The 26784-nt window shown below is 45.5% G+C and overlaps 1 protein-coding gene across 1 annotated transcript; it reads left to right on the top strand.

Moving 5' to 3' along the window:
- Positions 1–914: 914 nt before the first annotated feature.
- On the top strand, positions 915–26173 carry LOC132321097 (syntabulin-like). The gene is given in 11 exon segments (XM_059834679.1): positions 915–979; positions 2009–2119; positions 11670–11735; positions 13841–13955; positions 15308–15489; positions 15608–15714; positions 19808–19910; positions 21806–22013; positions 22966–23141; positions 25104–26018; positions 26020–26173. Coding segments are annotated over 11 exon segments (2202 nt in total).
- The last annotated feature ends 611 nt before the right edge of the window (positions 26174–26784 follow it).

The following is a 26784-nucleotide window of genomic DNA, read 5'->3' on the forward strand; positions in this document are numbered from 1 at the left end:
ATATGGCTCTGGATTCACCTAGCAGCTGACCAGCAGCATCCCTGTAGTCCTTAAGAAAGTCTTGCCGACCTAAAGGGACCTTGCCTTCCCCAGTAAATGAAGTTTCCTTCCTGTAAAATATTGCAGGTCGTTGTTAGGTGAGTGATAGGTAAATAAAAAAAGTGATTGCCCTGTCTTACTACCAAAAAACGTTTCTCCTCCACTGCAGGAGGTAAAGCAAAGGTAAAAATCGCCAAATTAACTTTACATTTGTGTATAACAAACTCAGAGCTATGTTAGCTCTATGAACTTCGACTAAAAGGATGAAAAGATTGCTCTGAATACACCCAAATAGGGATGAAGTCTGTCCTCCCTGAACTGTATAAAAGAGAGACCATTGGGTATAAGGATATGCTATCAAAAAAGCGCTATTAAAATCATTAACTTGAAGACACAAAAAAAAACCCCAAAACCTAGCATTTAAGTTATTTACTAAAGCAACAACAATAACGCTTTAATACAAACTAGCTATCATTTCTTTATGTACTGCCTGTACAATCATAGAATGGCTCAGCTTGGGCAGGAGCTCAGGAGGTCTCCAGCCCAACGTGCTACTCACAGCACAGTCAGCTCTGAGGTCAGACCTGCTTGCTCAAGGCATCCCCCATCCAGGCCTGAAGCCTCAAAGGATGGAGCCTGCACAACCTCGCTGGACAACGTGCTCCACTGCTCGGCTGTTCTTACGGGAAAAATTTTGTCCTCATATCCGTATCAGGGATCAAAGCAACATTATGCTAATAATCTGCATGCAAATAATCTCTGATCTGGAAAGCGCTTACAGCCCGCTACTGTAATTCTCACAGCGAGTTTAACACACGTTGTCTCTGAACGCAGAGGACCAAAGCTGCTTATGCTGGTTTGGACAGAAAAGGATCATGGCAGCAGACTCCGTGAGTCTGAAGCTACAGTTTGCAGGTGCAACGGCAGCACAATCGTTCCGGTAAGAGCTGAAGTCCACGTCCGGGATCGAAGCACCGGTGTACAAATCAACTGAAGAAAGACAGTCTCTGGTCTGGAGAGTTCCTGGGGGCTGTTACTACAAATGAGAAGAGGGAAGGATGCTTAAACTGAATGTGGGCCCTCACGGGAAGCCAACAGTAGTAGGGAACCGTACCTTTTAAAAGGATATGGTGTGACTGGAGAGTCGGTTCCTCCCTTTCCTTTTGTGGAGAAATCCAGTCTTGCAGGAAGCAGGTAGCTATGGGCATCCTTACTTCTGAGGGACTTCTGAAGAGCACGATTTATCAGAAGTAGCCCCTGCCCACCTCTTTTGTTAATGCCTGTTGTGTCTTGTTCCGCTACTGCACAGGCCTCTTTCTTTAAGAGGTCAATACGGACTCTTGTCTTTCCCTTTACAGTCAAAATTTTCAGTGCTGCTCTCTCGATTAATGCAAAGACATTTTCTACCCAGATATTACTATTTGTTACTCATAAACCGAGAAGACTGTGATTTGATTTGTCCTGACCCACCTAAAAGATACTTAGGTTTATGTAATGATCATTTATTGAGAACTTTAACCAAATTTCCTCTTCAGTTTTATTTTGATTAGTGTAATAAAGATGACCAAAAGAGCTGGCCAGACTTTTTCAAATACTGAATTGGGAGTCCATTAGAGCATCTCTTACTGCCCTATTTTTTTACTTCTTTCTGTGCATGATGAACAGCCTCCTCGCCATCACTGTGTTTTTAGGTGCCAGAGTTTCCTTACAAGTAAATTTAGTAGACTGACTTCAAACTCTATACAAAGGAGGAAACTACGAATTCAAAATATTAAATGTATAATTCCAATTAGAAATAGTGATTCCACATTGTCAGAAAAAAGATGGTATTACCCAAGGGGAAAACTGAGGAAAAGATTGGACACATGGGTGTTCTTACATTGTTAGAAAAGCAAGACTGAACTAGTTTGTAATAGCTGCTAATTAAATTTGTAGTGCTTAGAAAAACATTTTAATTTGCTTGTTGAAGCATAGCCATCACAGCCGAGATCCAGTACACAGCACGGAAGGATGAATGTTTTGAACAAAGAGACGATGTTGAAATCTGCCTCCTTTCAGAATTGGACTGTGATACGCAGAGGTGACTTTTCAGTTTGAAAAGTTTATAACAGGTTCACGCAAACAAGCACATTCTGCCCTTCCTCTATTATTCTAGTCATTCCCATCTCTGGCTGCGTCTATGAATTTTCTCAGCCTGCGAAGATGGATATTGGATGTTTTCTACTGTCACATTCACATATATCTGCCACTACCAAAAGTCTCTTTGAGGCCTGTGCCAACGGAAATCAGTGGAGAACGTGGCTTAGTTTTAGCTGCTGGTCAGACAAGCTCTGTCACGGTAGTCTTACAAGTCTTTGCTCTTATTGTGTGCAAAGTACTTTCTAGGCTAAGGTAAATATCGTCACATTTTCTTTGTTTTGTTTTCTTTGCTCTAGCTGGGAAGTTGATACCAAGTCCTTCTAAAAAATATTTACATTTTACATATATAAAACCATACTTGCATATTTGCACATAGCTAAAAATATAAATATACTTTCTTCCTTAGCAAAGGAGAACATCTAAGAGAATAAAGGTGTTCACATTTTCATGTGTGCATGTTGAAAAAAAATCTGAGACCCAAAGGCTAGGCTTCCTATATTGTTAAAAAATATATAGCTCATAGATATGATGCTTGAATTAGCAAACACAGGGTTTTGATTTTAAAACGTCAATGACAAGTTAAAAACAGAGTCTCTGGTCAAAGAGATCTGGGACTAGTTTTCTCTGAATGCAAAACACATAAGCAATCTGTGAAATGTTCTACTGTAGGCTGAAGGGGAAAGGGGTGTAACTAGCATTTCCTTTTCAGCCTGAAAATTTACAGGAATGCAACAGCACATCTGTATGGAATTAGCAAGGCTTCTCTCCCTAATATGTTGAGATTCATGTGACTGCAACCCTAGAGCCTACGATCTTGAGTCCAGATTTGTTTTACCTAATAAAAACAGCAGGGCTGACTGTACCTTAGGGTCTAATATTTAAAAAGACTAAAATTATATTTTTAAGAAAACAAAAATAAAAGCAGGCTGTTTCATAGGATTTTTAAGCCCTTACATCTTTAGATAGCTGTTTAAGAGGCTGGGTGTAGCAGGCTATATACCAAACCATGTACCTAGAGTTGCCGGCACTACAGCTGGATTGGAGACCATCAGTACACTCAGAGAAATCCTCCTTTTTGGAAAGCCACATTACAAACATCTCTGCTGACTGCCAGTTTTCTTATGGAATTTGCATCGGTACATGACCCATTCTTTTTCCTTCCATTAGTCTATGTGAAGGACATGCTGTATATAACATGCCATAATTACAATATGCTGGCATTGTGCTGCTGAAATAAGTCAATGCAAAGTTTTGAATTGTTCTTAGTATATGTAGTGCCATCACAGATTTTTCACAGAATCACAAAGGTTGGAAAAGACCTATAAGATCATCATGTCCAACCATTAACCCAACACCACCGTGCCACAATGATAATATATATTGTAGATATAATATTCTATATAATACTATATATTTTACTTCTATCATAGAATATATAATAGATATTTATTTCTCTATGTGTTTTGAGCATGGACCTTTTTGAAATCTCCTGCGTAATGATCAAAGTCTTATACATCAAGATTCTGCTGACTGGAACCTTACATAGATTTGGCACCCATCTGTTTCAATTTGCAGTCGAGTGAAAATTACCAGCTTTGCATTTCATAGGTGTGTGCCTATATAAAGGAACGGCCATGACAGCAGTTTAGCAGCTTCACATTTGCACGTGTCTTACAGCATGCAACGAATCAAAGTCCACCTCTATTTACATTCCAAAACCCTATTTTAATTTGGTAAAAATGAAGTTTGGTTCTAGTATGCAAAACCAACGATGTCATGTCCATCAGAGAGGAAGAACACAAAAAAACGCAGCAGAAAATTGTTATTAATTTCTCGTTAAGAATTCTTTTTGATTCAATAACACCACTGCTTAGTTTGGGGCTTATCAGAGGTTCTTGGGACTGCTGTCAAGGTCGCTTTACTTCGGTGATTCCACAGGTGAAGTAATATTTCCTACGAAGAGAGAACAAAGGCTTTAAGCAGTGACACAGCCAGAGTATCACCCGGTACAAAACTGCACCATTGACGAGAATGGTGGAATGCAGGTGAAACTTGGCTGCAACTCTTAAACACCCTCCCAGCTCATCCTTTTAGTCTGTAGTTGACACTTTATCTCCATGTGGGCATGCAGAAGCTTTGACATGTAGAACAGACCGTGTTAAACTTGACCCCAGTTTTTCAGATTCCTCATTTCCCGACTCCCGCCGGGCCCGACGCAGGCGGCAGCGGGGGCTGGCGCCGGGACAGCGGGAGAGCCGCCCCCGAGGAGGGGCCCCGCCGCGGAGCGCCGGTCCCGCCGGTCCCCCCGGAGCCCCCCGGAGCCCCCCGGCCCGCGCTGAGGGCGGCGGGGCGGAGCGGAATGGCGGCGGGGGGCGGGCGGTGCGTCTGCGCGGCGGGCGCGGGCGGGAGCCCTTCTTCGCGCGGGAGGGGCGGGCGCGGCTCAGCGCCGGTGCCGGCGCTCACCCGGGGCGGTCCGGGCCGGGCCGGAGCGGCGGGGAAGGCGGCCTCGTTCGCTTCGCGCCCCGGAGCCGGAGGGAACCTCTAAACCCCCTGGTCCCGCCGCTGCCGCGGGCAGGGACATGAGCCGCTCGGGCGGGCCGCGTCCCCTCGCCCCCCGCGGGGAGCTGAGCTCCGCGCTGCCCTCCGCCCTGCCCGGGGCGAGCGGGCCTGAGGGGCTGCGGGGCTGCGGGCAGCGCTCGCCCGGAACGCCTTCCCGCGGGGGTTCGGCTCCGCTTCTTCCCCGGGTGGACGGCGTCGGGGAAAGGTCTTCTCCGCACGGAGCGGGGCGGGCGGGCGGGCGGAGCAGACGCGGGCCCGGGGAGCGGCTGTTTCTGCTGCGGAAGAACCCCCCCTCCCCGGCAGTGCCTCGGCCCAGGTACGGCCCTGCGCCTCCCTCGGGTCACCCGCCGGTTCGCTCGGGGGGGTGTGCGCAGGAGCGGGAAGCCCCAGTTCGAGTCCTGTTCATACAGTCACCGTTTGATTATTTTATTTAGTTTCTGACGGCTGTGGTCCTCATTGGCAGTCATAGATTCTGAAGTATCCTTCACCCAGATATGTTTTCAGTGCTTTTTTTTGTGCTGAAAATGGCTTTAAAATTGTTTTAAATAGGTGTTCTGCTGGCACTGTGCATAGATGTGTATGTGCACCACCACCCGCCCCAAAAAAACCCCACCCCACCGGCACTTCTGTGTTCCAGACCGTCGGTATCACAGCCTCATCCACTTCTTGTGGTATCTGTCCCCTGCGCCTGCACTTTCTCTTGTGTCAGTAATACTTCTGCTGTCTTTGATTCAGGTATTTTCAAAACAATATCCCCTTCCTCGAAAACTATTTGTGCACTCGGTTTGGATAACAAATCCTGTCCCAACAAGGCTATTGGACATTCTGGCATATACAAAAATTCATGTGTAATAATTTTGTTTCCAAATTCCAGATCTAGGGGTTGAAGGAACGTCCTGTTTTCCTGCTTCCCGGTTGCTCCAATTATATTAGCAGTTTTATTTCCCAATCTTCCCTTACAGGTATTTAATACTGAATACGTTGCCCCGGTATCTACCAAAAACTCAACTTTAGAATCTCCCAGCCTGATTGTAACCAGCGGCTCAGCTGGGTTCCCCTCCGGTTCCCTTCATTCATCCAAAATCATCATTCTCACAGCTTCCTGCTGGTTTGCCTTTAGTGTAGGGCAATTCTTCTTCCAATGCCCCTCTTCCCTGCAGTACGCACGCTGATTTATCCCTAGTGGCGTGTTGAATTCTCTTCCTCCAAAATTCCTAAAAAGCTCCTCTTCCCCTTGCTTGTCCTCTCCCTATTCCCCTTCCAGAATTTCCCATTAAACCAGCTATCAGGCGATTCTCTCTAACTTTTTCCTTCTTGTCCTTCTTCTGTTCTTCTTCTCTTTCCCGATTATTGTAAACTTTCTGTGCTACTTGAAGCATCTTACTTAGGTTCCTTGAATCCTCTCCTTCTAATTTTTGAAGTTTCCTCCTGATATCTGGTGCTGCTTGTCCCATAAAAATCGAAGCTGACTGTTGCTGCTCTGCTTGTGTTTCCGATTTCCTATCAGTCTATTTTCTAGCCATCTCTTTTAATCTTTCTTGAAATACCGAGGGGGATTCATTTTTATCCTGTCTCACCTCATATAACTTCGACCAATTGATAGCTTTTGGCATTGCACGTCTAACTCCATACCATACCCATCTTTGGTAATGAGTCAGCTTCTGCCTGTTATCCACAACATTTGGATCCCACTGGGGGTCCCCCGAAGGGAAGTTCTTTTCTATAGTTCCTGTAAGTATACCATTTGCACCTGCTGCCTCTGCCTGTGTTTTCGCCACTTTTAACACCATCTTTTTTTCCGTGCAATCTAAGAAATTGTCTAATACCACTTGCAAATCATTCCAGGCAGGGTCCTGAGTCCTAATAATCGTTTCCACAACTCTAGCTACTCTTGTTACCAAAAATCGTAACGAAGAAAACTCTCCAAACCAAATGATAGTTTAGAAAGCCGACATTGGTTTATTGCAGCTGGGGGCATGGGGGATTTCTCCTAACATGCACAGCCAGTTAAGATCATGACAGGTATTTAAACCAGTTAACAAAGTTAGTTATGCCTACTGGTGCTACCCCTTAATTAACTCTTGGTTAATACTTTTCTTACTTCATCTTAAAGGTACAGTTCTCTTTGAATTCACTACGCATGCTCAGAGAGTAGGGGGCTTAGTTGGGTTGGGGGCTTTTCTAGCTAGGAGGTGTGCTCTTTAACATTATAATGAGATTATAATGAGACAGGTTAACTCTAGCGCACTATTTTGGCATTCCATTCTATTTTTCTACGATTCGTCCTTGTGTTAATCATTATTGCTAGTTAGTAGAGAGTTAGTGGAGACGGTTTTTATCTTTAATATGTCTAAGTGCCAGGTGCGTTTGTTATGAAGTATCTTCTTTACATTCTTCTCATTCTTCTCACTTGTTTTTGACACTTGTTTTTGACCTTGTTTTTCAAGATGTTCTGTAACACTCTCCGGATCTTCTCTATACGTTCCTGTGACCTGTTTCCACGCCATTAAGTCAGTAACAGAAAATGGAACTTTCACATATAGCGGTCCGTACTGACCAACCCCTTGTCGCAAAGGAGCTAACAATTGTGTCTGGTGTCTGATTCTCCGCAATACCGGTGTATGAACTGCTACTTCAGGTGGTCCCGCCACATCCTCTTCCATTCCACTACTACTATCTGGTTCCACCCTTTCTCCTGGTCTAATACCTCCCTCTTGCGCCTGATACGGGGAAGAATTTTGCTCACGCGACGGTGGGGCTATATTTAATTCTAGCTCCATTTCATCCTCTCTTGGAGTTGTGCATTTTATGCATCTCTTTCCAATAACACAAGCTGAGCAACAACTTTTAGATTTCCTGTTTTCAGAGGTTAAAGCCATCACTAAATGACCTCGACTTATCAATTTACACTCCTTCTGCCAGTCAGTTCGCTGTCTCAAGTAAAAGAACAAATCCACGTAAGGTACCTCATTCCATTTGCCATCCCTCCTACAGGACAACATCAATTGCAAGATAGTATTATAATTTAAAGTCCCATTAGTTGGCCATTTCTCTTGATCATCTAAAACATACAAAGGCCACCAATTATTACAATACTCAATCATTTGACTTTTACGTAAATCATCATGCAACTCATTCCAATGTGTCAGTAAACGTCCCAAGGGTGACGTCTTTGGTATCTTCTCATCAATGGCTAAATTCCCCGCGCTCTTACTCTTAAACAATTTTGTTAACGCCATTATGTTTATTATTCTTATATAATTATATTATCAAATATCAAATTACCAAATTACAACTGTCTCAAATACACAAATGTCCAACCCAGCAATAGCTTTCGCTTATGACTTAGGGGCAGATGCCTAGGCTTCCAATGCAAACAAAGCCCCAACCCTGCGAAGCTTTCACTGCACCTTGCGGGCAGGCTATCCAAACAAATTCCCAAGAAGTGCCTTACCCTTTTCCAGGGAACGTTGCGAGGAGCTCGTATGGGTCAAGGGCGATGGTCCTCGCCAAGAATCCCTCGGTGCCGGCTGGAGTCTGATCAGCACTCGATCCCTTCCAGTCTCACTCGCAAGGTCCCATCTGGGTTGCCAAAACTGTTACCGTAAGTCAGCAAAACCAAGAACTTTCTAAGACTTAATTTGAAGTTTAGAAAGCAGGCACTTCTTTATTGCAGCGCTGGACGCACAGGGGATCACTCCGCCTAGTGTTGTGCCGAGTTACTCTGCTACAAAAGTTATATACAATCAAAGTATACATATTCATCATATTTCCAGGAAACAATTAACATATCCATACAACTTCTGAGACCTCATTAATATATGTAAATGTTCATAACGCATGCGCCTTCAGGTACACTGGTGGTTGTCCAAAGTCCTCTGGTGGTCATCCATAGTCTCCCTCATTGTGTCCGCTAGTTGAACCCAATCTTTGCGCATGCTCAGCTTAGTTGCAAAATTCCGTTCCCCTTTAATCTTGGAACCTCCAGAAGATTTTCTCGGTTTACTAACCAGGCCTACAACTTACCATTCTCTTGACAGGAATATCCTCCTTATCGACAAAGCTACATTGTTTAACAATTAGTTCATAATCAAACCATAGATAAATCATACCTAGTTGCCATTACACAAATTATTTAGCACAAAATATATCATGGTTTTTAATTTTCGTTGATTAGTCTCTTGATTATACAATTCGATCAATATCCATACCCCAAATAATCAATGGTTATTTCTCTTAACGTCTATTGATTGGCGTTCTTGATATTCAAATCCAGATGGGAAGGGTAAGGGGATTTCCAAGCAGCATCACTGGTGCATACCAGGTCCCCATAGTTACGGGACTCAAATGAAACTTCTCTATTCGATTCTTCATTGTTCCATCTCGTTGCGATTAGTTTCTTAATACAAAACAGTGACTCCCTGGTGAGGTTCCTATGGTTACGAGTCTCAAAACACACCAATATTCTAACATTCTGTTTCTACTTACAACTAAATTCAGTGATTTTACAACAGCCCCACCTGAAACTGAAGTCCAGTTCTGGACCCGTTGTGTGCATTTGAAGGATGAGTCATTTTCTTGTAGGTGAAGTGGATCCAGACGTGTATCTTGTGTCACTTAAGTGTTCAGTGCACAGATTTCTTGTGAATCTCAGCTACTCAGGTCACGTTCTCTGTCAGTGCTGGAATAAGAATTTTAAGTAAGATGGACCGATATCTGCATGCTGGTGGATTCTTATTTGGGAGATGGCAAATGGCCTTCAGCTTTAGGCTCCAATTTAACCATGATTCTAAATGAGAAATAGAAATACCTTTTTTATTTTCCTCCCCTTGACCGGCTGCAAGGTTTTTAAGTGAATTGGCCTCTGTATTCCTCGTAATCAGAGTAATGCCTCGGTCTCTGCTGGTGGGGTATGTGGGTGTTGAGAGCTCAGCTGTGCCTGTGATGTCTGCTGCTGCTGTTGTTCCTGGATTCACATGTGGATGAGATCTGAACACAGTCTCTGTTAACAGCTGTTCTCAGTCGGCAGGAAAATTAAATGCTGAGACTGAACTACTTAACCTGAACCCGCTTTTTCTTCCAGGGAAAATGCTGCATGAGATGAAAAGCCTTGTCCTCGAGGAGCCAAAGTGTTGGCTGGATGTTATCTCTATTTGGAGAAAGCTTCATGGGCATGAGGGGAAAAAAGACAATGTCTCTCAAGAAAACGCATCGCTTCTCAAGAGCAAGTCAGAAGAAGAGACAAATACTGCAACCGACAGGCAGAAACCAGAACCAGTGAGAGAGACCGTGTCCGAGCAATGTCAGGCTGGAGAGAGGTGTGTGGTACTAGAGAGGCAGAGATCCTGTTCCTGCCACCCTCTTCCTCGCGTGCAGACTCTCACTGGACTTTCCCTTTATTTTCTTCAGACTAAGCAGCCCCCAGTGCTTCAGGCCCGAGGGTGGCTGTGGGGCCACCAGCCCTGCAGCAGAGATGCTCGCCTGCGGGGGGAAGCTGCTGGCTCCCAGTGTTGTCCCAGAAGTTGGGTTCTTTACCCACTGTGCAAGAGGCTGATGCACACGCAGAGTCGAGATCCTTGTTTATTTCATGTCTGTGCAGAGGTGGGTGCTAGGTGGTAACTCCACAAAGCTAGCACCCCTCGGTAAACACATGGTTAAGCATTTCTACGTTCCGAGCAACAGTTACAAGTACTTTTTACAGTTGAGCTTAGTTGCCCTCATTCCCATTGCCTCTTAGGTGCCTCATCTTCACTTGAAGTCACAGGATCCTCTCTTTTTACTGCGCATATCCTGTGAGGAAGGGGCTTTTTTCTTTCCTGAGTTGTGGTTATCATTAGGGGTGAGGATCGTGACATTACAGCCCGAACAATTATACTCTCGATACATCCAAAAACGATACAAACTACTACAATCAGTATTATAAACATAATCAGAGTTTGAAGTAAGCTCTGTGACCAACCTGTTAAGGAGAATCCCATCCCGTGAAGTATTTTATTTAACCATCCACTTTTCACACTGTTCCTCATTAAAGCAATTGGTAAAACATCCACCCACGAAAGTCGAGTTTCTCGGCATAATTTTGAGATGTGCCTCTTAAGAGGCTGGTTCATTTTTTTGTTTTTTACTTTCCCACTCGGCTGTGGCCTCCATGCGGTATGTAAATCCCATTTAAATTGGAGAAATTTTGACACTCCCTGGACCACCTCTGAAATGAAATGAGGCCCATTGTCAGAAGATAGCCCTTCAGGAATCCCAAATCTAGGGATTATTTCCTTTTATATAATGCTTTAACAACCTCTCTAGCCTGATTGGTGTGGCAAGGGAAAGCTTCTGGCGATCCTGGAAGCGTATCTACTAACACTAGTAGATACTGTCTACATTTTGGTAACTCAGAGAAATCTATTTGCCAGCGTTCCCCGGGGGTTATTCCTCTTTTCACATCACGCGCAGGAGGTTTTCTTTGTATTTTGGGATTGTTTACACAAAAAGTTCAGTATCTTCTTACTATTGCATCTGCATTTGTTTGCATCTTTGGTCCTAGAGCGTATCTTTTCACGCTGCTTATCGTAGCATCTGCTCCCATTTGCATTTCCCCGTGGAAGTTTTTGAGGAGGGCTTCCATCCTTTTGGCTGTGGTGAGAAACTGTTGACTTGGTATTACCTGCCATCCTTCTGAATTTTTCGAACACTAACGTCTCTGCTGATCGGTCTTCTTTTTCAGAATACTGAGGGGGTTTCCTATCAATTTCTGGGTATCAAGGCTCCACTTACACATGCACATAAGGCAGCTTGTTTTGCTGTTAAATCAGCTTTTCTGTTTCCTTCCATTATTTCTCCTTGTCCTCTATTATGACTACTTCTTGTGGTTAATTTCCTGTAAACTTGTTCAATGGTGGCTGTGCAGTCATGCTGTAAATGTTTTTGTTCCGCAGTGGGCGGCTGTCCCAGGGTCAGTTTTCGAGCTCCCTGGATCAAGAAGGTGGTTGCAGCTACAGCTCGTAAGCATGCTGGCCACCCTTTGCTTACTTCATCCAATTGCTTTGAGAAGTCAGCAACGGGTCTTTCCCAGCTTCCAAGAACTTGGGTCATCACTGCCAGGGCCATGTGCTGCCTTTCACGCACATACAAGCGTCCTATCTGGCAATTCCAATACTGCGGCATCCATCAGACTTTTCTTTATCATTTCAAAACTTTTCCGACATCCAGAAGTCCATTCTAGCAATTCTCCTCGTCCTTTCACCGCCTCATATAACGGTTTGGCCATCGATCCAAAGTTAGGAATCCATGCTCGACAGAATCCAGCCATCCCCAGAAACCCTCTCAATTGTTTTCTTTTTGATTTTGGTTCTGCAGTTTTACAGCTTGCTTCTTTTCTCTCTATTCCCAAGTCTCTTGATATTTCGAAGCGTGGGTATCAAAACTTTTCCTTTGCAACTTGAGCCTTTTTCTGGGAAACGCTGTATCCTGCTAATCCCAAATAATTCAGCAAACTAACCGTGGCTTCCAAGCAGCTTTCTTTAGTGTCAGCTCCTGTTAGTATGTCATCAACATATTGTAACAGGGTTATTTACGTTGTCATATTTACCTTGCCACTGTTCCAATTCCTTTGCCAGTACGTTACCGAACAGAGTAGGGCTGTTGTTAAATCCGTGAGGGAGCAGAGTCCAGCACAGCTGCGCCTTTCTTCCTGTTGTGGGATTTTCCCATTCGAAAGCGAAGATTGTCTGCCTTTGTTCGTCCGCTGGGATACAAAAAAAGGCATGTTGGCTACGGCCCGTGCAAAAATCCTTGTCACAACCTGAAGCACGCCACAGATGTGACATGGACGGTCCCTTAGCTCCTTTTCAAGACAGGCATGGCGGTAAGTGCAGGAGACAGCTGAAGCCAGAAAACACTGACAGGAATGGCATGAAGGTTTAAAGAAAAAGAAATACTGGGCACTGTTGTGAGTGAGTGGTTTAGGCTGCTTAAAGAATCGCCGTTCAAGGTATTGGCAAAAGTGATTTTAATAGAAGTTTATAAATATGCGACTTAATAGAATGAGTGGGATGCCCGTGGAGCCGTGCTAGCCACCGTTGTTGACTTGCATCAATGATTTTAGTGTTCATTTCATCTTGACTGAATTTTTAAATAATTGCCTCATTTTCCCCCTATGCTTTTCTTTTCTTACTTTTATTTGAAGTGAAACTGCTAGAGAAAGTCATAAAAGGCTAAGAAGAAAAGAAACACATAATTCTGGTTAGCACTTTTTTGTGTGATCACAGTGAACCCAATTACAGAGTTTCCTTCAGGCAAGCAAAACTCTCCTCTGTAGGGCTGTTGAGAAAATTGGCAAGTGGCCCATGCCAACCGAGGAGCGATGCTGGGACACCAAGTATAGAACTACAAGGGTAACTATTTATTCCTGTGCCTGAGGTGTCCCAGCCAAATGGGGGCACCCCAAATGGGGTTTGACGCAGGGTTCTTCTCATCTTGGAGCGTTCATGTACAACACGATTTGAGTAATCACCAGCACCCAGATGATGCTGGGAGAGTTTCAGAGATGTGCTAGAGGGGCTGGGATGCTGGCGTTGTTTTGGTTGCCCAGGGGTGTCTTTTATCCTGCTTAGTTTGATGGCGTTGATTAATTCCTTTTCAAATTCTCCAGAGCCTTGCATACTACTGATGTCAAACCCGTTAGGCTATAGCTGCGCAGCTGCCTGACTCCAGTTCTTTGGGGAAATGTTTTCTGTAGCTCAGTAACAAACCTGCTAAGTCAGAGGTAGATGATGTCGGAAGTTCTTGCTCTGAGAGAGGGCTTCAGTTTCATGGGTGAGTTCTTTCTGAATTCTGAAAGAAGTTCCCTGACTGCTTTGATCCAGCCTGCTGAACTCAGTCCTTGCTTCCTCGCCCCACCTGCTCGAGATCATAATTTTTGTGAAAATGGAGACAAAGGATTTGTTTGAAGATCCTCTACGTACAACTCAAAACGGGAAATCTCCCTGCCTGCCTCCTGACTTGCCTCCTCCTCTCCATTCTTTTTGTCTTTCTGAGGCTGAAGACTGCTCTAGTTCGATTTCCCTGGCTGTTTGTGGTTCTAATGCTTGTCATTCTATTCCTGCAGTTCTCCCTGTGACACGGCTACCTCGTCCCCATTCCCAACTGCCTTCCTCTCCACCCGCTGGAGTTGCTTAAAGAAGACTTTGGTTCGGAGATCTTCCCCCCAAAACCTGAACCAGGTGAGGGTAAAAATGCGTCTGCCAGACGGCCAGTTGCTGCTTCCAGAATTGCCCCCGGTATCTTTTGTTTTGTTCTCTGCTCCCTTTGCACGCGGGACTGTGGCCTCTCCCCGGTTGTCTTTCTGTTGCTGAATTTGACTAGAAGTCATCTGGTAGCACTGAGCAGAGCTTTTCAGTGGCCAGTGTGTGCAGACCTTCCAGAGCACTTCAGCTCCAGTCATGAATACCAGACTGGCCAGCATGGGCCTGTATGTCAGGGGAAGGATCCATACAGGAGATGTCTCTGGATCTGGCAGCCTTACATACTGCTGGACTCTGCCTCTCTTGAAAATGGCGATTGCCTGAGCCGTTGGGCAGCTCCTTCAGGCTCTGTAGGGGAAGAGAGCGAGCAGCAAGGTCGTGTTCTCGAGGATCTCGGCTTGAGAATGCCGTTTATGGAAGAGCCTCCTCCTAGACCTTGTCTCTTACAAACGGCTTGCTTAAGCAACCCTCTATGGTGCAGGCTGCCTGAGACCTTGGGAAGGACCCATTGCTCGTGACCAGCTGTTTCTCCATCCCTGTGCTTGGCGTATGGAAGCTGCTCTCAGCGCTGATGCTGGGAGGTCTGAGGCCTTCTGTAAAAGCTCTGAGTTATCTGCTGGCTCTGGTTTTCCCAGACTGTGCATCAAATACAGCTTTGTTGAGCCTTAAGTGGGGCTCTTGTTCTTGTCCAGACTTTTGCTCTGACACCATCAAGTGCGGAGGACTGGGATTTTTCAAAAGCATCATGTTTCTCTTTGGGCTTCCTGGGGAGGGGTTGCAGTTGTGCAAGGCGTGTTGGGGAGCTCAGTCTTCCTTTGGGATGCTCTCTGTGGGACAGGACAATTGCTTTGAGCTGCCTGTATTTCTGGAAGGCTTACCCACATTTGCCTTCCATCGGAAATACTGCTTAGTGGCACTTGTTTTTAATTAATAAAAAAAAAGGGCGGGGAGGGAGGGGTGTGTGAATAGCAGAGTGCGAGTGTACAGTGGATGATCTTCTCCTGCTTGGAGTAAATGGTTTTATAATGAAAAATATCCCTTCAGTGTTACAAAAATCAGTTCCCTTAAAGATTGAAGTGCTTGCTGATGGATTCCTGGCTGACAAAATCCCCTCCCAACTTGCTTCAATATGAAATCCTCTTTAAAGTGGCATTGAGATTATCTGGCGTGATTTCCTTCAATTAATCATACTTGTCTAAAGCCTGTATTTTTGTTCCTAAATACTAGGATCAGAAGTTCATAGAAACATCTTCTGTGTCTGGTTTAAATGAGTTAAAGCTCTTGTCGTGTCAGGTTGAGGGTTTCTAATGTTATTTTTTCCTCTTTCAGAGGGAGATGAACATGCACATCTCGCCCTCCAGGAGCGAGGACGCCGTGTCCGGGTTCAAGCCCGTGCTATCCTCAAAGCTTGCGTCCTGGAGTTGGGCATGGAGGGGCGTCACCCTGGGAAGGTGTGGTGTGTTGTAGCAGTTGGAGCTGTGAGGTCTGGAAGGCACCAGCGCTGTGAAGTCTGGTGGGTGGTGGGGGGTGGATGCGGCTGTTGGGGGTCCGTCATTTGCATAGCCCCGCCCTCCCCCGCACGCTTCAGAACGTTTGGGTTCCGGTGGCAGTTTGTGAGTGGTCCCTCCCAGTTGGCTCAACGGACCCGGCACAGCCAGTAGATCCCGCTGGAGCTCCTCTCTCTGGCATGAATCCCTCGGTGTTGGAGATTTAGAAGAGGTGACATCTGAATCTCCGGGTCTCCTTAGATGACCTTCAGGAGCTGTGGGCTGTGGGTGGGGACTGGCTCTCTTTCCACTTCCTAAGTGGAACAGCTTTAAGAGGTGAATCTGCCATTTCCCTTCTTCTGGGGGTTACGGGAGCTGTTTGGGAGGTGAGGGAGATGTACATTCACGGTCTTGAGCCAAATTGGATAGAGCAGAGATAGACTGTCATTTGTCTGACCTCAGTTGTGTATCTGTAATGTAGCTGTAATTGTCTCCGCCTGCAGAAGTGGACTGAGGTCCTGTTTTGTTTTAAAGGAGATATAACAAATAAAATCAGTGACTCTAGTGCGCGGTCTTTCTGCCCAAATATGTAAGCGTTTACTTTAGGATAAGGTAAGCAGTGCCTTGAACTCACTGGTTCTACTGAGTAACTCTCCGTTGTCTAAAAATGGGACCGAGGTTGGCTCAGACGCGGGTGTCTACGTTAGAGACATTCATGTTTAGTCAGATGAATCCCACCCCAGTCTCCTGTGGTCCTCATCAGGTCTCTGACAGCTCTGCTGTTAGCCCTTATGGAAGCCAAGTACAGTCTCTGTCTCTTTTATCTCTCCTTTTTTGTTTGTTTAGGGTTTTTGGTTTTTTTTTTGTTTAACAGAAAGGAAAGTCAGTCTTGGACATTCAGCTGCAGAAGAAAGTTTGTGTTTGAAGATCACGCTTGGATCTTTCAAGTAGGTCTAATTAGATGCCTTTTCCTCTTCTGTTCATCCCTGATAAGCTTAGGCACTCTCTGTTTGTCCTGTTTCTGAGGACCGCTGCCCAAGGCGCCTAGCATTGCACAGGGAAATTTCTGTATTTCATTTTGCACCATGAATTTTGTTAGTCAGCAGGCATGAAGTATTTTTAGAACATAAGCTAACTAAATTGCACTGAAGTGAAAAAGGTGCTCTGTAACATCCGAGAGATAATTCTGGAATGTAATCGGAATATAAATATTTTGAGCAAAAGATGCTTTAAGAGTTAGATAAAAATTATTAGCATAGCGCTATTTTCTTTAGTTTGGATTTTTATAGTTCTTCGATTTAAAGTTTGAATTTAAACAAATTTAGTTGAATTGATGTGGAAAACATGTTCAAATAGCCAAGCATTTCTTTCAAAGGAGAATAAGCTAAGTAGCACTTACAGTTTTGGCTTTGAAGTGTTTTGTATGTTTGAATGCAAATCTACAAGTTTGTGTTGAATTCAAGTGGCCTAGAAAAGTGATCTTTTAATTCTGTGTCACAAATTTTATGAGCCACCCCCTTCTAAAAAATGATGGTTGCCGTTGCTTAGTGGAGATGTAGACAATTAGTGGTTGGGCTGTGGCCTCTCAAGACACGTCTCTCCTTTTGTTCAGAAGACTCTTAGGCTGTAGCAAGCGCCCAGACGTCACAGCGAAAATGGAGGATGCAAAAAAGAAGTCAGCAAGTTACAAAGGAGGAATGGGCAAGTAAAAGGCAAAAGCCTGAGTCCCATCTGTCCTAAATAATGAACTGCTCAGCCCTGGGCTGGTGGCACAGGCCACCTGCAATTCAGGGTGTCGAGCACAAATATTCTGCAGTAAGGTACTTATCTCCTTCCTCACAGAAGGGGAAAAAAAAAAAAAAAATGCCTGAGATGCCTGTTACTTAGTTCAGTAAAGGGAACTTGAGGACAGAGAAGAAGGGCACCCTAACAGCAGTCTGCTGGGTAGACTGAGGTGATGCGGGGAGTCTGCTCCCAGGGAAGCTGTTCCCCTTCGTAGAATTCAGTAACTGTTTTGTTGGGGGTTTGAAGCCGAGTTCCCAGCAGGCACACCATAACTCCTTTCTCTCTCTCTCTCTCTCTGGCCCGTTAATTGTCTCGATACTGCTCCAGATTTACAGAGAGTGGGATGCCCACCGTTAAAGGGAGGTTCTCGCCTCAGGATGCCTGACACCTCGAGCATAGCCTTGCGCTTGGTCCCTGAGAAAGCCACGGCTCTGACTGCAAAGCTGAGTGAGTAGGGGATGCAGAGATGGGACTTTTGCAGGGAGCGCCTGAGCCGCCGGGCTGCTGGACAGGGTGAGACCCATGCCAGCCAATTCATCTTTTAGCTCCACATGCCTTTTGGCAGAGATGCAGGTCTCGTGGGGATTGTGGGGACGTGCTCCTGCATCTGGAAAAGATGGCTGAGTTCTGGCGTAAGAAGGGCCCTGGGGTTTCAAGGTCAGAGTTGAGGCAGGTATGGAAGATGGCAATAGCTGTTATCTTTAGTCAAAAAAATTCCTTTTTGTATATTCAAGCAGTCTGGAAGATGAGTCAAAAAAGAGAAGCCGATGCTACACACACTGCACACTCTTAAGTATTTGTTTTAAATAGGCGTGAGGTCAAGCTAGAACATGTTTTGCAATTTGGGTATTTACTGCAGCAAATTTTCTGCTCTTTCTGACTGTTTTCTGTGACTTTTAGCTCGTTTCACCTCCACAGAAAGAAATACTGTGCATATGAAAGAGGCCGTTATGAATCTTCCCTTGGGAGATATTTTTTTTGTGCTCTGCTTTTAAATTACAATCTTTATTATTTATGCCAACGTTTAAAATAGCTTTCTGATTCCCTGGTTAAAGTATTCTGAACCTACTCCAGCTACATTTTACTATGCACAACTCCCACCAACCATCAGATTTTATTTCAAGTCATTTTTCATGAAATAACACGCATTGCAGCCAGAATCCTGTGTTGCTGTTACCTGGTTTTCTCTACAGTTTCTCTACAGTTTTCCAGCTGTGTTCCTCCTCCCTGTGTTGCCAGTATTTCTTTTTATCTTAGAACACACAAGTTCCCATCATCTCCCTTCCTAAACAGTGCCCTGTAATCGTGTTACCATTTTTGTTGACCTTTTTTGGGATTCCTGCAGGTTATTAACGCCTTTTTAATGAGAATCCTGGGATTGGAACTGTTTTCTGAGCAATGTTTACTCAGGAATTGGTAGATTATTCCCTGTTCTCTTTTCCTTTACATCCCCTATTTCTTTTTTTGTCTGACACCCTGTTATGTTCAAAGTGGAGCTATGGGAATAACTGATTTGGGGCTTTGCTGCCAAATCAATACATTAAAGAAAACCTGTGTTTCAGACTGAACAGAGATGATACTCAACCTAAAATATTTAGAATGACTGGGGAGAATTTTTAATGTTTTCACCCCTTTTTAAAAGAAGAAAGAAATTTGACAGTTTTCAAAATGAAAGCATCATTTCAGACAGAAAATAGAAAATTCTGGTTTTCCATTTTCTGGCCATGTTTGACTTCAAATCATAAACAGTTTCAGTGTTCGCTGAACTTTGTTCTTTGGTGGCCAAATTACTTCCCTAAAAGTATTTGTTTCCCTCAGAGTGATTCCTTTTAACACTTTTTGAGCAGTATTGAGTGCATATGTCTATATGTTCCTTCTGTTTATGTATCTCTATTTATGTGTAGGCATAGAAAGCGAAGCGAATGTCTTTATCTTAGTCATGCAAATCTCACTTATTTGATTCCACTGTGGTATAAGAGCATGGGGTAAGCGGTGGTTACTGGGCTCAAAAGTGGAAGCTCGACCATAAAGACCTAAGCAGGTCTTTGCAGAGAGATAGTGGTGGCATTTCGAACATTTGGCCCCTTTAAACACTGGGATTTTACTTGCATTTATGTACCTAGATATCTAAATCCTGGGGAGGTTGTGTTTTAGATGCCTTCACTCTATTTTTGGTTCTCATTTGACATCACAATTGTGTGTTCCGAATCACTGGGCTTCTGACGGAGCCACGTGAGCAGCCTCATTCACGTGCTGATGGCTGTGAGAAAGCAAACAGGTTGTCACAACAAATGTTCCTGGCCGCGTCCTACAATGGCTTCTGTAGCACGAGGGTTTTGTGTTCAAATGTTTTTTCTGCTCTTGTTGAAGTGCCGGTTCTGAAGACACGTTGAAAATCTGGAACAAGCCCAGCGCTTGTCCTCAGGGATGTTTGAAAATTCATGCAACTTCTAAAATGCACACAGGACGGACAAAGGAAGGATGCTTGTGATTCATTGTTATTTTGAAAACAGACTTTGAGTTATCATCATGTTTTTACTCTTCCCTTTTCCTTGCCAGGGAGTGAAGCCGATTTTAGCTCTTCAAGCAGCGTGGGCGGTATTTCAGCGCCTGAAGTCCACGTGTCTGCTGCTGGAAGCAAAAGATCTTCTTTTTCTCTCAAGTAAGCAAAGCAATCTTTCGTGAATAGTGCAGGTGTCACTAGTGCAGAGGTAGACTACTCTGTAAGGTCTTGCAGCTAATACAGACAATAGCAGTATTGTGAGTTTTAAAACAATTTGGGTGATGCTGTGCTCTCGGGCAGTACTTATGTGGATGAGAACTGTGATACGAGAAAGAAGAAAAAAAATACAAATGCTGTGTTTGGAGACCAAAACCAAAGAGTTCAAACTGACAGGACTGGTTTCCTGCCCTTTGTGGAAGAGCTGGCAGGCAGGCTGGGACTGGCAGTGGGATAGCCCTGTGCTTAAGGCACACACGTCTCCAAGGTCGCAGCTTGCCCCAGTGTACAGAGGTTGGCAGAATGATGCTTAATGAGCAGTTTCCTGTCTGTGTCATGAGACTGTTGGAAAAATAAATGTTACTTAAGTGCTCTCTAGGTTAAACCTAATAAGTAAAGGTACTGGCTGGGGGAGAAAGCAATACTAGATATAATATGAAGCCCTAAAATCACCTTACTTGCAGTAAGATGATGTGTCATTTCATAGATTATTGTGCATTTAAATGTAACTTTACGTTAGAGCATACTGACCTACTTAATTGGACAGAAGTCCTCTGTAAGAATGCTCCTTCAAATGCGTGGCTGTGTTACGCACAGTCTGGGCAAATTCTGCCTCACACAAGAGTTGATGCTGTACTGTACCGAGTGGAAAGAGATGTCTCCTTTGCAATATGTTCTCTTTTAACTGTTTGGCTTAAGTCGCTGTGAAACGTTTCCACGTTGTCACAAGCCACAGTCCTGCACTTCATTGTGAAATGGTTATAAAATGACCCAAACGGCAGCAGTGCGATGAAGCTCTGCGGCAGCCGCTCAACCACCTGTTCCTTATAAACGGTTCCATTTTCGGAGAAGGGAGGAAACCAAGTCAGATGATTTTGAGAAGAGAGCTTGCTTCATAATTCTGTGGTATTTCAATTTTTATGCTTAAGGTTTCTCTTTTGCTGTCTGGATTTGCCTTTTACCATATTTTTTTGAAACCAGCCCTTCCGTTACAGTTTAGAAGAACAACTGGCATGAGAGGACGATGTTGGCAGCGTAGTAGGGCAGAAGGCAAAGCAAGTGAGGAATGCCCCTCGAGAAGCTGTCCTCAGAGCACCCCAGCCCTTTGGCAGCTGTCAGGCAATGCAGATACCAATTGCTGTCAAGCACACAGTTGACAGTCCGATTATTTAGTAAAGAGTGGGAAAAGAAAGGTAGATATGTATGAGGGGAAACTGGAAGGAAGGAAGAAAGAAAAGGCTGTGCTTTTTTAATGCTATTTCAGACTGCTCACAGTGGGTTTCGAACTATATCTAAGCAAGTGAATAGCTGACAATGGCAGCTGAAGCAGCCGGTACGCCAAAGGCAGGAAAGAACAGTGGCTCAACCAAAATCTGTTTTCACTGCACGCTGTGATCCTTCAGGCCGCTTGCTGAGGAGCTTGAAAGCAGTCTTACAGCAGACCTCCGTGGACAGGCATCTCTATGCAGACCTGGCTGGGAAAGGCTGAAGTGTGGTTCTTTTGGCACTAGTCCAGGCTGCAGTTCTCTCATTACTTAATGGAGTCAGAGGTTCAGGGAACGTGGATGATCTGATGGAGTCACTGGGAATCGTGCTATCCACTGAGAAATGTGAAAATGGCTGAGGTTTTCCTAGATCACGTAATTCAGACTGAGTGCCCCACAGTCAGTGAAAGAACGCGCAGTGGCTGATGACTTTGGGACTGACCTTCTTCACGGCCACTCACAGTTACCTGTCTGTTTTAGTGTTTAGACAACTTTGTGTGTAAAATAAGACACATAATGGGTTGCGTGATGAGGATAATCCAGTATGCCTTAACCGTGTTGCTTCCCCTGCAGTCGTGGCCCTTATGGTCGGAATAATGGATCCTTATCCTACAAGTCCAGAGCCAGCCCACCTGCTTCTCGTGAAAAGGACCCTTTGTCAAGACTGGGCAAAAGCCAGCTGAGTCCTGCTAACGTCCGCCAGAATTACGGGGCTTCTTCAGCCAGCAGGAGCAAGCCAGGCTCATGCAAAGGAAGCGACAGCAGCTCAGTGATGAGGCAAGTCTTTATTTCAGCATGCCAGTGTTCAGCGCACTGACTTACCGTCTCTGCACTGTAATGTGGCATTGGCTGTCTGGGTTGCCGTGCAGGTCAACTTGCTCCTCAGCATAGGTGTGACTCCTCATATTGGTGGCTCGCCAGTCAACAGGGTGCTCCATCCCCTGTAAAAGCTTTATTGTTTCAGCACTGTAAAATTCAAGGTTACTTTTAGTCAAAGCCCCTTATAGTTGTTTTTCACTCCAAGGCAGGCTCCTTCATGTGGTTTCATGGCATCAATTCCCATGTGGATTTACTGGTTCTTTTGTATAAGGGTCCTTTCGCTTTGGAGAGTCTTGGATGGGGTAGTATAGAAAATATGATACACTCAGGTGAAAATTCACCCTGCCCAGCCTTAGGCACCTCTCTGTGCAGTTTCCCGTACAGGAAAGAAAACAGATACCTGTCAGAGCATGCAACACGTATTGCAGAGAAGAAATTGCCACCACGCTGCTGCTGTTGCCCTCTCTCTCTCTCTCTCTCTCTCTCTCTCTCTCAGGCAACTCAACAGCCAAGCATGTCAGATATGCACCTACAGCTAGACAGGATGAATCTAGGTTTCAGGGTGCTCAGCTTCCTACCTCACATGTGGAGCTGAACGCAGTCCCTACACTACCTCACCTGACCGTGTCTGCAGCTGGGTGCCTTTGCCGGTGGCCCGGCTGCCTGCCCTTGGGCACACCACCTGTTTAGGGTGAGGGGTTGGCTGGGTGTTTTAAAGTTAAATGTCTCCCTGCACTGAAGACAAGTATAATAAATAGCAAATTTTGCACTATAGCCACAAATCAGCCATTTCCTCAAGTACTTTGATTTGCCGGAGGGAGTCACTTGTGCAGGCGGTGAGGAGCCCCAAATGAGTCAAGCTTTGTATTAGTGTATGGGATGTTTTTCTTTTTGCCAGGACTTAAGAACTGTAGGAGTGATGTTATGTGATGGTTTCATTTTTTTTTCTTGTCACCATTTCTTGTGGTGACAATCACAGCATGAAGCCAGAAAATCCAGAGCAGTGCTTGACTCCTCTGCAGCAGAAGGAACTTACAGTGCGGCATTTGAAAACAAAGCTGAAGGAATCTGAGAGCAAACTTAAAGAAAGGTATATTTCACTTCAGAAATCAGAATTAGAAAGACTAATTCGGGAGCATTTAGGGGTGGGAATCCTGAATGTTTTTACTCATTTCTGGACCACATAAAGTCTTCATTAAGAAATTTGAAATATGATCAATCTGATTAGGTTCGTTTCAGGTATTTCAGGTTTCATAGCGTGCTCCGTGAATACGTACCATGCAGTTTAGTTATGAATATGGCTGCCTCTTTTCCCTTTTCTGAACTTCCCTAGCAGAATATTTTTAAAGGGTCATTTTTTACCAGTCTGATTTAGCATTGAGACCTTTTCTACATAAGAGTTTCGACTTGCAAGCATGTTATTGCCTTAGTCTCCTGTTCTGCTTGATTCAGTGAAAGATGACTACAGCTGTCCCCCTTCTCCCCTAATGAAAGAAAAGCTCTTACACCAACCAGTGTGCCCGCTTGTGGTTTTGTCGCTTAGATACTGAATTTTTCGCAAGAGCCCTTTGTATGGATGCTGAGCAAAAAAGCGGCAATGTGCATTCCACAGCAACAGACGTCATCTCTGTCATCTCGTTTACTAAAGCTGCACTCTGAGAGCTGGCTCTCCAGCACACACAGCCCAAGCGGGCACAAAGGGGTGTTTGAGTGGAGCCCCAAGGCAGAGTCCCAGGGACCCCTTGGACCAGCTCGGGATAGCCCGACCTCTGCATCTGGGAGGGCTGGATCTCAGTAAGGGCCCCCTCTCCCCACTTGCTTGCAAGTCAAGGCAGCAGCCTCTGGCTCCACGCTGGGCTGGGTGGGTGCAAAGCAAGCCAGATGCCTGCAGCCCCGAGCCCTCCTGCTGTCTGAGGCCAGTGTTGGCTCGGGCTGTACGTGACGAGCTGCTGGCAGGCACGGGGGACGCATCCAGGCAGCAGTTCCTCATTTCACAGAATCACAGAATCATTAAGGTTGGAAATGACCTGTGAGATCAGCTAGTCAAACCATCAACCCCAGACCACCATGCCCACTAAACCGTGTCCCACAATGCCACGTCCACACATTCCTTGAACACCTCCAGCGATGGTGACTCCACCACCGCCCTGGGCAGCCTGTCCCAATGCTTCACCACTTTCTCAGTATAGAAGTTTTTCCTAATATCCAGCCTGAACCTCCCCTGGCACAACTTGAGGCCATTTCCTCTTGTCCTGTCACTAGTCACCTGGGAGAAGAGACCAACACCCACCTCTCCGCAACCCCCTTTCAGGTAGCTGTAGAGAGCGATAAGGTCTCCCCACAGCCTCCTCATCTCCAGACTGAACATCCCCAGTTCCCTCAGCCGCTCCTCATCAGACTTGTGCTCCAGACCCCTCACCAGCTTCGGCGCCCTTCTCTGGACACGCTCCAGCACCTCCATGTCTTTCTTGTAGTGAGGGGCCCAAAACCGAACACAGCATTTGAGGTGCGGCCTCACCAGCGCCGAGCACAGAGGCATGATCACCTCCCTGCTCCTGCTGGCCACACTATTTCTGATACAAGCCAGGATGCTGTTGGCCGCCTTGGCAACCTGGGCACACTGCTGGCTCATCTTCAGCCGGCTGTCGATCAACACCCCCAGGTCCTTTTCTGCCAGGCAGCTTTCCAGCCTCCAGCTTTCCATTTCCTCCAGGGTGAGGCAGTAGGTGAGATGTTAAGCGCTGCACTGGTTGGACCTTACCTAGAGCCAGCACCTGCACCTCAGAATGTCCAGGATCAGAGCACAGCCCACAAGGCTGCTGGCTGTGTGGCGAGGTCGGTGACTCTAGTTACCAATCAGCCGGCGTGTCTGGGCAGCCGACTTGACATCTCTGCCAGCTCCGTCGAAGGCAGCAGCAAGAGCTGCATGGAAAAGCTTGCTTCTTTCTTGGAGCATCTCCGCAGCATAGCCATCCCAGTGCAGTGGAGCCTCATGTTGACCCTTTAACTGACCGGTCAGCAGAAGCTTTATAACTTTTTTATTTTGCTACAGGGAAATGGAAATAGAAGAACTCAAAGCTCAGCTGGGACGGATGAAGGAAGACTGGGTTGAGGAAGAGTGTCATCGTGTGGAGGCAGAGCTGGCCGCCTTGGAAGCAAGAAGGGAAGTTAAACAACTCAAGCAGGTTATTGAAAGCATGAAAAACAGCTTGGCTGAGAAAGACAAAAAAATGCAGCAATACTTCATAGCCATTAGCATTGAAAACAAGAAACTGGAATCTTTGCTGCAGAGCATGGAGATGGCTCAGAGCAGCTCTGTGAGAGATGAGCAGTGCCTGGAGCACAGGTGTGACTCAGAGGGGAAGCCGTTGGTGTTGTGTGCCACAGTGCCAGACAGCCTCACCACAGAGGACCAAGCTCTGAAGGAGGTGGCAGATAGTGGGCTGCTTCTTAATGAGGGCACAGCTAACGGGACTGATTCCTGTGAAGACAGTTTGACCACCATAACCTCTGAGTTGAGTGATCCAGCTCCCTCCAGTTCTGCTCTGAATCAAGAGATGCTTGAAAATGTTCTGGATGAGAAACTAACTTCTTTCCAGGAGGAGGAGAAAGTCAGCAACGTGATGGTGGAACAGGCCATCCAGACTGACGTGGTGGCATCTAGCCTAGATGTGGAGCAGCTCATTCAAAACATCTTCAGAGCTCAAGATGCCTGTCCTCTAAGCCCACCGTCTTCACTGAAGGAACTGGGTGAATTTTCTCCTGGAAGGTTCAGTGACTCTGGTATCGTAGTGGACTTAACTCCAAGTCATCTAAACACTGCCATCCTTTTGTCACCTATGGAGTCTCCATGCAGGAAGGTGGAGCACGGAGTTAATGAAAACCATTTCGTGAAGGAACGTGATTTTACAGAACCTCATGATGATGAAGCCTTTGGGTATGTCAAGACAGGAATAAAGAAGAGATACTGTAGCAGCCCCTGTTGTACCAACTATCCTGTGGGCTTTCTGTACTCGGAGAGGAGGAACAGATCCCGTTTACAGTATTGGAGCATTGCTTTGTGTTTGCGGCCTGGTGGCCCTGCACTCTTTACACCATACACCCTTCGAGATGAAAACCTGAAGTCCACTCCACCCCTGGGCACCGGCTGGCTGAGGCAGAGAGAAAGAGGGATGAGAGAGATCATAAAAAGTTATTCTCTATTCTGGTAGTCCACCATTTTGCTCCTGACTATTTGATTGGCATTATAAATTGTTTCGAAAACACATTTCTTGTTTCAAAATGAAAAAGCTGAACCCTGTAGTTCCACAAGATGGTTTTAACTGGTGTTTTTAACAGTACTGCTGCCTACAGAAATAGTCTTCCTGCTCCCAGGCACTGTGTCTCTCCCCTGTGCTGATGTCTTTCTGGTGCCAGCACATCTGCACAGCGAACATGACCAGGGAAATCAAGGAGAATTACAGCTAGCGCTCTGCCATGTTTGTTTGCTGAATTACCTTGCAGCTCAATCAGTTTCCCTGGCCGGTTCACTGAGCAAACGTACAAATGCTTTGCACTGGCTCAAGGGTAGCACGAGATGCGCATGGGAAGAGATGGCTGGAGAAAGGTGGGGTATGTCTTTAGGCAGCACTAACCTGAAACATTTGTGAAACTACAGTGTTAAGTGAGGGACGTGGAGACTGGTTCCCACTAAGGGTATCACTCATGTACTCCAGAAAGACTGCTAGTGTTTA

This window comes from Gavia stellata, unplaced genomic scaffold (genome assembly GCF_030936135.1).
Source record: "Gavia stellata isolate bGavSte3 unplaced genomic scaffold, bGavSte3.hap2 HAP2_SCAFFOLD_56, whole genome shotgun sequence".
In the NCBI taxonomy this organism is placed as follows: Eukaryota; Metazoa; Chordata; class Aves; order Gaviiformes; family Gaviidae; genus Gavia; species Gavia stellata.